Genomic DNA, 15,086 nt, shown 5'->3' on the forward strand with positions numbered 1-15,086 from the left:
ATTATTTTATAATAGTTTATTATATGAAAAACTTCTTATATACAAGGTAAGTTGGATTCAAATGAATTCTTATTTAACTTTAATATATTTAATTATACCAATATGTTGGTATAATTAAATATGAAATATCACCATTTTTCAAATACATATATAAATATAAGTGACAATAAAAACTTTTTTAAAGTATTGAGTCATTCAATTTCAAATGTCATATAAAAACGTTTATAATCATTCAACCATACAACATTTGTAATTGTTTTTAGATATGCATTTTTCCACTCTTAAGATTATTTACATCATACAATCATCTATCAAAACTAAACAACCAGTTCTTCTATGATAGTTTATAGCCACATACGACCAGGTTGTGTGGCATTATGTGTAGTAACATGTTATTTGTACAATTAGATCAATTTAAAGGCCCGTCACTTAGCCGGCAGCAACCTTTGCTCTACCTTTGAATTCCATCATCACCTGTGGACCCTTGATAATTCTGTGCATTAATTCCCAGCACACTTTTGCAGGCAATAAGCTGGAATATGTAAATATAACACGATTAATCATTGGTGAGTTATTGATATTCTGAAAATTTTAATATGTTAACCGTCTATACCACTTCAGAGGAAGTAACAATCTAAAGCTATCTGGCATCACACAATTGACTTCATTTCTTCTCACAGATGTAACGATGGAGTCAGCAACGTAGTCTGGCTCCAGCATCGGCTTCAAGTACGGAGTACATCCTTCAAACATGCCTGTGTTTATAAAATATGGGCAAACCAACGTTAGGTGAATGTAATCATGTCCTTGTGCCTGAAATTGATATTAAAAGTTGTACACACATTTAAGAAATTTAATATGAAATTTTTGTGGATATATCTTCAAATACCCTCAATTCTGAAAAGAGACTCTCGTGGAAGGCTATCGTTGCTGCTTTCGTAGCACTATAATCTGTACAAAGATACATGCCGAGCATACCAGCTACAGATCCAATGGTTACAATGTGACCACGTCGCTTAGCCAACATGTCAGGTAAAAATGCTTTTACAATCTGTAAAGTAATAGTAAAATAGAATGGCTCACATAAAATATATAAATAATCTTAATCTAATGAAAATTCTTACCCAATAATGAGCGAGAATGTTAACTTTGTACGTATTTTCAATGTTAACATCAGGTAAATTCAAAAGTGTATTTCCACACACAATAGCAGCATTGTTGATCAATAAATCTACTTCACCGACCTATAAAAAACATACACTCGTACATTTATATAAGCAAGTATACATCCATTGCATGCGTAAGATCAATTATTAATAAGGGTTTACCTCAATTTTAACCTTTTTAGCAGTGCTGTATACTTCGGCTCTATCGGCTACGTTACATACATAACAGTGTGCTTCAAAGCCTTCAGATTTTAACAGTTCGCTAGTTTGTTTCAAGCCTATTGAATAATGCAAAATAGTAATTACTGAAAAACATTAGGATACGTATATAAATATTATACAATGCAGTGGGTGACAAATGTACATTTGAAAACTGATGTACAAATGTAACATTTGAAAACTGCAAAATGTACACAATGAAAATTACAGATATTAACGAAACTTGTGCAGCGTGTGTAATCGAATATAAATATACGTAACTTTCATACTGGTTTGATATTGGTTTATATCAAGAAAATTCTAATGCTAGTTTGCGAAATTACTTCCGTATTATGTAAATTAAAATATGTTTAATAACCTTGTGAATTATACTCAATTAAATTTTCGAAGGATTTATGGAGCTTCACTTCAAGTATCTACATAATTAGTGACCTTTCTTTTGAAGACTTCATACTATGTAAATGGAAGTCATATACATAAAGCACGCATCCGCCTATCCTGAATCATAATTCTAGAGTTAATGTTTTATGATTGGCTTATATTTTTTTTTTTTGGATATCTTGGAAGTAATTTCATGAACTATTAGGACAAATAATAGACATGTCCGGTAGTAAAGAAGATGAAATAAAGAGACGTATGAAATTACATAGGATGGAGTGCATTTGGATGAAGGAATGCCGTTTTTAAATAAAAAAATGCCACTGCCTGAAGAAAAAACCTTTCACCAATGTGTTTTGCCAGTGATGACGTATGTATGTATCAGAGATGTAATAATAATAGAGGGGCCCTTACGAATAAATAATTGTTGTCAATTTTACGCGGTACGTCTCTATAAATACGTTACATCGGACGGAATACAATCGGATCAATTTACTTATAAAAATGTATCCCATGTTGTTTATTGTGTGTTTTTGAATGTATTGTGCAATTTTTACCGATGCTTGCCCATCTTGCGAGTTATATAAACAAACAGAAAAGTTTTTATCGGATATACGTCGAGCACCAAGCGTAAATTCGACTGATGCTAAAATTATTTATATCTGTCCGTGGACAGAATGTCACTTGACAACAAAATAACATCTAAAGCCACTTCTATTAATATTACATTTCTCTGGTATGTATGTGAAACTCAGACATTAAACGCCAAAATGCTACACAAAGTCCAGTGCATAATTTCGTCGTTATGCTTGGCATAACGACGAAACATGACAAGGGTAGTGGATAGATTGAAGAGATTGAAATAGCAATAGGCGGGACACATGGCTAGAATAATGGACGAAAGGTAGACAAAATAAGTGCTAGAATGGTACCCGAGAGAATACAAAAGGGTGAAAGATAAACCGCAAGGAAGATGGGTAGACGAAATTAGGAAAATGTGTGGGATGAGATGAGGGTTGCCAGATTTCCAAAATCACAGATCGGAACATTCACTATTTCGAACGATCAAAAAAAAAGTTATGAAGAAATTAAGAAAAAGTATTCTTAATTAAATTATATTGTATGTACATATGTATATAAATAAGTACATACATACATACATATGTAGAAGAGAACATGTAAAAAAAAAGTCACAGGAATCACAGTTATTAAAATATATTGGATACAATTACAGGAATTACATTTTGTTTTAAATGCAAAAAATTATGTAATCAATGCATAATCAGTTTTATCAAAAGTTTTTTACTAGCTTTTATCTTGTTTCAAAATATGGTTACCAGCTTTGCTTGATAAAAATTTTCTAAAGTCATTACAATTGCATTAATTCAGCTTCTACGGTTTCTAACAATAATCTGTTTCTTTTCTTTCTCTAGGTTGCACTCATTAGACTAAATATTCTTTCGCAAATTGCAATGGAATGTAGAATTGAGAGGATGTGGGCCACAATTTTATACAAATTATTGCAAGTGGAATGATCTGTAAAAAATATTATCCATTTCTCATATATTGGTTTTTTCTCGTTTGCTTCAGTAAAAAATTGTTTAATAAACAGACTATCTTCATATAGAAGGTCAACATTTCAAATAATTTAAAATATAATTTCGAAAGAGACTTTGTAACTATGTATGTAAGGTTTGGGTGGGAGTATCGAAAACAAATATAGTTTAATAACGTTTCTATGACGACGATATCGATGTCGTTGAATATTGTTTTTTTTTCGATTCAAATAAATTTAATAAAAAAATGAATGTTTATTATTACATTAGTCATTTTGAAGCGGTTTATAGCCGAAGAATGTAGCGGAAGTATGTTGGAGAGGCCTTCATCCAACAGTGGATGGTGAATGGCTGTAGATGATGATGATGATGATGATGATGATATAGCCAGCAGCATAGCTCGGTCGTTAAGCTTCTGCTTAGCGTCGAGAGGTGCCGGGTTCGATCCCTGGCCCGGGCCTCGAATGAAAATGAATTTTTCAGAGTATGCTGTTGGTCAGACCTGGATTTGTGACTCCAGGTTGATCGTTTCCTGTCAGAGTTTGCACAATTTCTCTGATTTCATTGTTGAAACGGTTCCCGGAAAAAAAATGGCTAAAAATCCTTCCTACCTACTATGTCACCACTATTTGAAGTATGATTGATGTACACTAAAAATGTATGTTCATAGATGTCTCGTTTATTTGCGAGTTTTTCAGTGTCTCGTAATTCAACGATTTGTAATAAAAATGCTGCATTTGTAATTGTAATTGTAATTTGTAATTGGCTAGGAAGGTGCATTGGGATTTACCTGTAAGGCCTTCCTGGTATATATGTATGAAAAAAATAAAAAATAAAATAAATATGGGTCATAATGATCGGTTAGAAAATTGGGACCGCATTTAACATGCGGCACTTAAATAGCGAAAGTGTGATTATTTTCATACTCAATAAATGAAATGATGTAATTCTTTATTTCTTCATAATAGATGCAACTTTTTAGAATCAATAACGCATCTTATAGAGCATCGGCGTGTTTCTGTTACATTCTTGCCAAACTGAGATGTCTATTTACGCACAACAATTAAGTACACACATGCAATAAATCGAAGTTTGAATTTTAAGCAGTATGCACATTCTTATCGCTCACGAATTGGACGCTTTGTCATATGATTTAAGTGGGTCAAACGTTACTTTTTCATTGGAGCAAAGGTAGCATGTAGTGTTAGTCTACCGCATATTGATTTTCTGCTTTTGTTTGCGTTTTGAGAATTTTTTTGGACGCTTTTTTTAGAAAGTTGTCTGGTCACGCAGTACTCAAAATGAGAGAAAGAGAAAGAAATGGTCGTTTCATAAGGGCCCGGTAACGCGGCAATTGTCAATTGAACTCTGCGAATTTTTGGCTTGTTCGCTAAGTGTTGAATGTATTAAGTTTGTGTAAATAACATTAGACGAAGACAAGCGACCAATAATAATAATGCCTCACGGTGAAAAACTGGTGTGTGTGTGTTAGGAAAAACAAACATTTTAAGAGGTTTGTTGTGAAATACCTCACTCTAATGTTTGAGAGTTCGGTAAGTAAAATACCTGTTATCGCACAGCTGTTACTTCCGGTAGAATCGGAAGAAAATTCAACCATTCTGTGTGTAAATTTTCCTTACACGTGCATATCGCAGAAATTTTACCTTGACTGTTTGAATTGAACTGATTGTGAACAGTCGGTCGACGAACCGAGATCGTTACATAACTTGGCAATTTTCAATTTCTAGAACGGTATTGAGGCAACTGACCTAAGATTTCTAATGATAATGCAATTCGTTAGTATATTCTAAAGAAGGTGGTGGCAGTTAAACTATTCATGCAAAAAATGCTGTTTTTTAATATGCAAGCTTATATAAACATGTACATTTGTTGTTTATATATTGGTACATATGTATATGTATATATGTATATACGTATGCAGATGTATGTACATGGCTTACAACCCATATAGTTTTACAACCATATATTTTTTTTTACATATACATATACCAGGAAGGCCTTACAGGTAAACCCGCCTGCGCCTTCCTGGCCAATTACAAATTACAATTAAAATACAGCATTTTCAACAATGAAATCAGAGAAAATTGGCAAACTCTGATAGGAAAAGATCGACCTGGAGTCACAAATATCCAAGTCTGACCAGCAGCACTACAGATGTACTCAGAAAAATACTTTTCAATCGAGGTCAGCTCATGGGATCGAACCCGGCGCCTCTCGACGCTAAGCGGAAACTTAACGACCGAGCTATGCTGCTGGCTGACAATTTAAATTTGATAATTTTATTTTGCAAACTAGTCTAACAATTTTGATAAAATTTGCGCTACTACCATTTTTGGTCATAAAAAATCCATTGAAATAGATCAAGATAAAATAATTAAATTTTTAAAGCTTTCGATTTTTCAAATGCTTTAAGCTTTAAGATTGAAATTTTATACAAATATCTATGTATGTGTAATTTCTGTGGATTTAAGCCTTTCTAGACATTAATAATTTTAATGATTGGTTCACTTGTTCCATTAATGGAATATCGAAAGTTTATGAGATCAGTTTGAATGAACGAACGTATAAAATTGAGTGGTGGAAAGTGAAAGGATTTATGCGACTTACTTTCAGATGCGCTCAACATTTTTATTTAATTTGCCGTTGAAGACAATGTTGTAGTCGTCATAAGTATATGAAGTCATGTAAAATGATCGTGCATTAATATAATATGTCGTATTGTATTACACTACTTTCTATTATATTACATATCTACATGTGTATGTCGTTATATGGAGAGTGTGGACAGTACTTACATAAGTAGAGTATAGAGCTGGATATTTCAGCTAAATATTATATTTGAGAGGTTTCCCTCTATTAAGTATTATACATATGAATATATATACGTACATATTATGTATATGTTACAGTCGAAGTGTATTTTCAGTTGTAATATATTCCAACTCGTGTTTTATGTACGTCATTCATATTAGAATACAATTCAACTGGTAAATTATATCTCTAAGAGCGCAAATAACAAAGTTCTGACAGCTCTGATGTTTTTACAATTGCTTTATAATTCAATAATGCGATAATATTTGCTAGATATTTCGAATAAAGGTAATGAGTACTATATAACGATAACTCTAAGAGTGTTCAAAATAAAAATGATGTGGCTTTTCAACTCAATTTACTAGTGGAGTAACGTTTTTACAAAAACCTAACCTTTTAATCTTACCCGGTACCGGCTATGATTGAACTGTATTTTCAGTTGTAATATATTTTGACCAATTGCAAAGTAATTCGCCATACTAATCAACTTATGTATGTACGTGGGATAGATGGAATATATTCCAACTTGTCAAAATATTATATAAGTATTACAACTGAAAATACACTTCAACTATAACGGTAGTTGGTACCAGGTTTGATGGAATATATTCTAAGTGGTCAAAATATATTACAGCTAGAAGATACATTTCAACTGTAACATATATATCAATGTTGTTGATCAATGACTAGATGATATAAGAAAAAGTAGTTGGTTTTGCAATATTTTCATCAACGTTTTAAGCACGCAAAGTAAGAATGATAATGAGTATTAATTATTATTTCATTGAGGTTCGCGTGCCCAATCTGTTGACCTCTGGAATAATGAGATAAAACATTATAAACGAGAAAGTATAATAAACGATCGTACTCTTTTTGTATGAAGAAGAGTGTACGGTCATTGAACTTTTGTTGCAAATTGAGATCGAACCAGAATTTGGCATATGCAATGGCAAAAAATAAACGCAAGTTAATTCGTCCTGTGACTTTTTAATACTGTGTAATATTAAATCTAAAATGATATTTTTTTTCATATTTAACCGGTTTTTATGCATCTACTAAAATAATGTTAGATTTGAATAGATTTGCATTATTTTAATTTTAATTAAATTATCGGACATACATATATTTATGTACATACATACATATATTTATTAGGAATGAAATCAAACGTGATAATCAAAAAACGGTTTTGAAATTATAGATACGTTTCTCTTTTTCTCCATTGATATAAACCGCACACGTGTATAAAGATATATACATAAGTAATTCATATGTTTTGTAAATTGAATTGCCAACGCCAGGAATTATCAACATTGGCCAGATGTTATACTTACTGGAAAATTAAGCGGTCGATCCCATAATATCATGTTTTTCTAATATTCATAAATATGTATGTCGTTTGAAATTATTAAATTATTAATATATACAAAAACCTGTTAAGTAAAATTGAATTGTGAATATTAGTCTCTACTTGAAGCTTCAAATTCATGTAGACACAAATAGTTTTTAAATCATTCAACTTTTAAATTAAAAAAAAAAATTTAATGTAAATTTTAGTGTTTTTAAGAATGTGTGTACAAAAATGTTTGTTAAATTAAAAAATTTGTATGATGTAGAAATATTTATGGAAAGTAGTAAACTTCGAAAATTGATAGTTTGCGCCCATGTTCAAATTGTATTAGCATATTATAATACATATATACGTAAATGTTATACCGCGTGGTTCAAAATTAATAATGCACATTGGAAATATAATGAGGTACACAGCCTCTGTTCGTTTACATTAAATTCGGGGTCTTTGAACTTTCTTGGAAACTACCCCATTTTATAAAAGTATATTGAATCCATTTGTATGGATAATATAAACATAAATATCGAAATTTTGTATTGAGTTGCACACCGATGGAAAGACTTGTTTCTGGATACAAAATTTATCGTAGGGAGAAATATCAAGAGACACATCCATATGAGAATCATTTTTCAAAACATATTTAGGACCGCGTTAGCAAAAATCATCCTCATTTTAAATCAGCGGCGTCATTTGGGGTGGCTGGGGTGGGCTGCGGCCCCCCCGGATTTGAACGGAACTATTCACGTTGTATAATGTATTATTATGAATAAAATTGTATTATAAAATGGTATTGTAAATAAAATGATATTATGATAATAACATTATAGTTTTCAACATTTATTTATTGCTAATTTTATATTTTTTATCTAAAAAAAAAGTTCAATGTATTTTCAGGAGATTATTTTTTTAAATTATAAATATAAGTTTATATCCAAATATGTTAATAGATTTTTTTAAATTATTTATCTATTTATTTTATTGATAAAAATATGTAAAAAAATTATTAAAAGAAATAGTTAAAATTCATATATGTACACTCATTTTTTAAATATAATACACCCGCCCCTCCCTCCCAGAAAGTCATTCCTTACTGGTCAAATATTCCCCCCCCCCTGGGAATAGCTGAAATTTCGCTCCTGTTACATATGAATGATATAATTTCGAAAGAGACTTAGTATGTATGTAACATTGGTTGGGTATTCGTAAACAGCACATGGGGACGGGGGACAGGGGGCGAAGGCCCCGGAGGCTTTTGGTTATTCTGGTTATATATAATTTCGAAAGAGACTTTGTATGTAAGAAACATTGGTTGGGAACTTCGTAAACAAGTCAAAATTTCTATGACAAGTCGATTTTTTTTTCGATTCAAATAATTTAATAAAAAAACAAATAAATATTTACTATTAGATTCGCCATGTTTAAGCTGTTTATATTATAAATACTGAGCGAAGCCGGGTAAAACAACTAGTGTATGATATACATATATACGTATGCATTGCATATGTACTAGGGTTTCTATCCCGGGTCGGCCCGGGACACAAATTCCCGGGAATTCACGGAATTTTTGTTGTCCCGAGTCCCGGGAATTCTTATCTCGAATTCCGGGAACTGGATTAAAAAAAAATCTTGAAAATATACAACATTTTTAAGACTGCACGATGGGAAATAATAAATCAAATACACAAAGAATCAAAAAATATTCTCAACTTCGACTGAAACTGAACGAGTTTTTTCCATTGCTGGAAATTTTGGTTCCAAACCTAGAAATAGGCTTTCGGATTCTCATTTAAATATTTTAGTATTCTTAAGAAGCTACTAAGTACTAAGTACTAAGCTAAATAAGTTTACTTTTATAATTACATTCATTCCAGTTAATAGATATATTATGTATTATGTACTTTTTTTATATTTTGTAATTAGATATTTTGTTTATTAATAAAAAATGTTTTTTTACACGTGTCCCGGGATCCTGGGCATCCCGGGATCGAACCCGGGTTCCGTCCCGTGTCCCGGGAATTGAAAAAGTCCGGGAATACAGAAACCCTAATATGTACATATATAAATATATTAGTAATGCTCATTGCTAAAAAGTATACATCGTGCTTATAATATCCGGTCATTTATTAAATAGTTTTTTGATTATTTGAAAGGCACTGACCATTAAGGTACAGGGCACGGGGTTTTTTAGATGAAAAAAAAAACAATTTGCATATCTAAGAAGTGAAAACTGCGCATCGACGTGGATTTCATGCAGTGAAAATTTTAGAATATATTAAACCACTTAGTGAATTTATTGATCGTTCATCATAATAAAAGCGTGTAAAATTTATTAACAATTTTATGCTTTTATAATAATGTGAAAATGTTTAAAAATGAGAAAGATCATTGCATGTAGGGTCAATATTTTCAATGTTTTTTTAATATATATTTTATATTTACCATCTCTGTCAATATCCCATACTACAACTGTGCATTGTAATCTCGCCAAGCGTAGTGCTAAGAGTCTTCCCAGTCCTCCACCACCTCCTGTCACGAGAGCCACTTGTCCCCTTAAGGACTTTAGAGGTCTCAAGAACTTCGGCATCAGCGTGAGACACAGAGATTCTAGTATATACCACGTAGATAAGCAGAAGAATATGAGGATGTCTCTCAAAAACTGCAAGAAATTCTCCGTATTTCTCCATGCTCTGGCTTGTGTACCATGGATCTTCTGATCCTCCGCCATTTTATTATGAACCTTAATTGTGATCAAAACGCATGAGTAATTTTATTACGGAAATTTTAATGTTATATTACGAAAAAGAGAGTTTCGTTAGGTAGAAAGTAAATTTGTAGACAATTTGTGTTTATGTCATTAGTTACGTATCAATTTTTATTTAGAATGTATATTCTAATTTTATTATACAAATGAATCGATGTAATATTTTTTGCAATTCACTTCATCTTCGATCACTTTTTGCACAATAAAAATCATATAAATATGAGAAGAAAGAATTGGGATTTATTTCAGCGCGTGAAACTTATTACATATAAACTTGTTATGAATGTATGTATGTAAATAGTTCTATCACAAAAAAATGATAAGCATGTGCACTAATAATTTTAATATATAAATAATATGATAAGTGAATTGAGTTACTTGTTATACATACATATGTATGTATGTAAAGTATTGGATTTAATATTTTTTCACTGAAGAAATATTAATTATTTGTATCACGATTGTTGCACATTCTATATATGACACAGTAAATAAATAATAAAAAAATATATAAACTCACAGAAATGAAAAATAACTATGATTTGTGAAAGAAACAGTTTTCCGAGCGCACGACCAGCACCAGTGAGATCACGACAAGAATAACAATTTTGCGAGAGCAGATACTCAGTTAAAAAATAGTCGTGGAGGCTCTCAATCTTTTTATTGCGCATTAAATGTAAGTATTTTTGTCCATATTAGTATGTTGAATAACTTATATTTTTTTAATTTAATTATTTTGTATGTATTGATAAATAAATTTAAAAATGTTTACACGTAGTAAAAAATTATCACTGCAAAATACAAAAAAATTCGTTTACTCAGCTCAATTCTATATATATATATATGTATATTAGACTATTTCCGAATATATATATATATATATATATATATATATATATATATATATATATATATATATATATATATATATATTTATATATATATATATATATATATATATATATATATATATATATATATATATATATATATATATATATATATATATATATATATATATATATATATATATATATATATATATATATATATATATATATATATATATATATATATATATATATATATATATATATATATATATATATATATATATATATATATATATATGTATGGGTCTGGTTAACTGCATCGAAAGTCGAAAGACCGAAAAGCAAATATCTGAAAGCAAAGATCGAAAATCGAAAGATCTTAAGTCGAAAGATCGAAAAGAATGTATGCATGGTAAACGGTACTATGTATATAATATATTATATCGGCGGCGTGCGGTGAAATTCTCTCTCTTTTTGTCGTACAGCCTTAATTAATGTGAACGTGCAGGATACAAGAGGAACAGCCTGTTCCTCTTGTATCCTGCTCGCGCACATTAAGTAGCTGTACGACAAAAAGAGAGAGAATTTCATCGCACGCCACTGATATATATGTATCTTTATACAACCCGCTCTTCATATGTATGCATGGAAAACGAACAAAAATAAAGATTTCCATTTTTCGACTTTCGGTACTACCGGTAGCCTGTTTTGTACTATGTATATGTACATACATACATCTGTAGGTAGGACTGAAGATCAAGTTTTGACCTAGATCCAGCAGAACCGGTTTCGGTAGTACCGGTATTGGAATATTTAATGTAGAGTACACACATATAATGCTATTTTCATAATTTAATATAGTTTTTTTATTATTATTATATAGTTGGAACAATCCAGCTAAGAAAATACATATTATAGATTAATATACATATGTATGTATGTAAAATTATAGAATAAGATATTATTTCAGTGCGTTAATTTTTATTTCAGTTATTGCCAACTTTTTATATTCCATACACTTTTAGTCTACTTAAGTATTCACTGTAATTTTATACAATTAAAAGCGTTTGAATTTCAAATCAGATAGTAAAATCACAGAGCACACAATACAATTGTTGCAAACAGTTTGAGAAACAACTTTCGATTTTATTTTTACTGGCAACTACCGCAATCAACTTTCTTCTTTGGACCAGGTTGCAAAGCACTTCACTTGAAGATTAGTGCTACGATTGCAATAATCTGATGAATTACAAAGTGTTAAAAAAACACAAATATTGCCAATAAAACTACTATGGCTAATTTGATGCAAATACACACACACAATATGTTTGAATGATTACTTACTTACCCACCAATTTCAGATAAAATGTCAACATTTAGTAAATACTCAATTGCAATCATACTCGAGGACATTTATTTTGTATTTCGCCAATCTTTATAAAAAGTTCATCTACTAAGATTTGATAGAAATGCGATACATTCAATAAAAATTTCCAATGAAAAAAGTAATCAGAAACAAAGATTATATATATGTATTATAGATGGTTATGGGCTTATGTTTTTTGTATGCGTGTAAAGTTCAATGAAAACACAAAGCAAAATACTTTAAGAATAAAATTACACATGTATTTCTTGCAGCTACATATTATTATTTAATTGCTCCATATATGTAATTTCTACAATAGCATCGCTCATGCAATTCAAAATTAGTTACAACAACCATTTAAATGCAATCAACTAATACTTTTACTGCTTCATTACGATTAGATTTTTTATTTGTTCAAATTTTTTAAACAAAATTTTCAAATTGTGGTTAATTTTTCAATATAATTAATGATCTTTTCATAGACTAACCAACAAATTAATAAAAATATTGATTGAATTATTTTCTAGCGGTGAGAGTTTATATATGTATGTAAATTTTGGACTTTTTTTAACTTCAATGGTAGAACTATCTAATCGAATATCGCCGTCAAGTTATCTATATTTATCTATCTAACTATTGACATGGACCTGTATAGTGTCTCTCAAATAAAGGTTTTTATTAGCGACACGTGTAATGTCACTATATGACAGTTAAAACACGATATGTTGACTCATTATTACTGCACACGAGAAAGTTTTGGTCAATTTTATAAAGTTCAAACGATACTTCGCTATTCTGGAGAAATCCCAAGCATAAAAATGTCTTGAAATATACAAAATTGTCTAATCACATAATATGCAGGAGAGAAAACGATATTTTATGTATCGTGATTATGAAAATTTGAGACTACTCAACTTTATATCTATAAAATGCACCGGCTCTGAATAAAAACACATTCGGATGTATTTATTGTTGTTTAATATATTTTTTTAATGAATTGGTTTCATATACAGTAGAACCTCGATTATCCGGACTAATTAGGGATGAAGATAGGCCGAATAATGAAAAATCTGAATAATCGAAAAAATCACAATTTATTGGGAAATACGTGTACATTCAGAATGAATAATATTTATTTGTCTATATCTACATATATAATAACATGAAGATCAAGATTAAATTATTCTTTATTAAAAAATTCAATTATGATTTTATGCTTAAAGTTATCTGTTCTTTTTGAAGCTGCCAAATCGCGAATACTCTTCATACAATAATGGACCATATATTGACTATCCAGACGATCTTTGTATTTGAATGAACCACATAAACACTCTTCGACTTCTTCATTTCCTGATTTTTCCATAACCAGCAGAATAGACTAGTGGTTAGCATATAATGCTTTGAACAGAGTGGTCACGGGTTCAAATCCCACTGGTTTCTGCTGGCCAGGCCTTGGATTTGTTACTGCAGGTCGATCGTTTCCTATCAGAGTTTGCCAATTTATCTGATTTTCATTGAAACGGTTCCAACAATTTGGCAACCTTACCGATTTTCTCACAAAACCCTCGAGTTTTCGGCAATCTCGAATTTCGCTGAATTGATATATATTTATATACTTCGTATGATATTAATACTATTTGTATCAAATGTACAATATTTCTTTCCAAAAAGGCGCATTGAGGTTACCTGCTAGGCCTTCCTGGTATAAATTAAAGATAGAATAAAATAAAATAGCCTTACGCTATGAGCTTCTATCTTCTGACATTAAAGAACCAGTAAGTTTTATGATTTTTTCAATGTGTTTTTTTTCGGTGACCGCATTGAAAAGTTGAAAAATCGAAAATGTTCGTTTACCATGAATACATATGAAAAGCGGGTAGTATATACATATGTATATCAGTGGCGTACGGTAAATCTCTCTCTCCCCCCGTCGTAAAGCCTCACTTAATTTGCGCGAGCAGTATACAAGAGGAACAGGCTTTTCCTCCCGTATCCTGCCCGCGCACATTAAGCAAGGCTGTACGACAAAAAGAGAGATAATTTCACCGCATGCCACTGATATATATTATACCTATATACATAGTACCGTTAACCATGCATACATTATTTTCGATCTTTGCTTTGCAATATTTGCTTTTTCGATCTTTCGACTTTCGATGCCGTGATGTAAATCCGTTTTTTTATATCTCAGATCGTTGACGTTCCAATACCATATTTATTTGACAAAAAACGTCCTAAGACACCGCTTTTTAAAACATTGATTTGTCTTTTAATGATAATACAACACGTTTTTTTCCCATATTGGTAATATTACGAATAAATATTTAAATCGCAATAAAATTTTCAAGAAACAAACGTCCTTTGAGTATTGAATTTTGAAGACAACTGTCTCATTTCTTAATCTGTATCATTTTAACAATCCGGATAATCGAGTAACAAAATAGTAAGAAGAGGCTTGTAAGAATATAATACTTAATACGCGTGGGAGACCAGTCATTGAGCTTGACTGAGGTCTGTAATAAGGTAATGCACAATACAATATTATATACTTGATGTGTGTGTGTGTACGTGTTTGCTATTGCCAAATTGTCTCTTTTCAGTCTCGAGGAAAAGCTCATTACGTG

General features: G+C 30.8%; 1 protein-coding gene across 1 annotated transcript; it reads right to left on the reverse strand.

The window, feature by feature from the left end:
* Positions 1–8: 8 nt before the first annotated feature.
* Positions 9–10,864, reverse strand: LOC143918070 (epidermal retinol dehydrogenase 2-like). The gene is made up of 7 exons (XM_077439741.1): positions 10,784–10,864; positions 9,942–10,239; positions 1,329–1,444; positions 1,125–1,244; positions 890–1,051; positions 614–813; positions 9–532 (listed from the first exon to the last, which is right to left on the reverse strand). Exons 2-7 carry the CDS (start codon positions 10,225–10,227, stop codon positions 430–432), a joined length of 987 nt encoding a protein of 328 aa, XP_077295867.1. The 5' UTR covers positions 10,228–10,239; positions 10,784–10,864; the 3' UTR covers positions 9–429.
* Positions 10,865–15,086: the final 4,222 nt, after the last annotated feature.

The sequence above is a fragment of the Arctopsyche grandis genome, chromosome 10 (genome assembly GCF_051622035.1).
Source record: "Arctopsyche grandis isolate Sample6627 chromosome 10, ASM5162203v2, whole genome shotgun sequence".
NCBI classification, from domain to species: domain Eukaryota; kingdom Metazoa; phylum Arthropoda; class Insecta; order Trichoptera; family Hydropsychidae; genus Arctopsyche; species Arctopsyche grandis.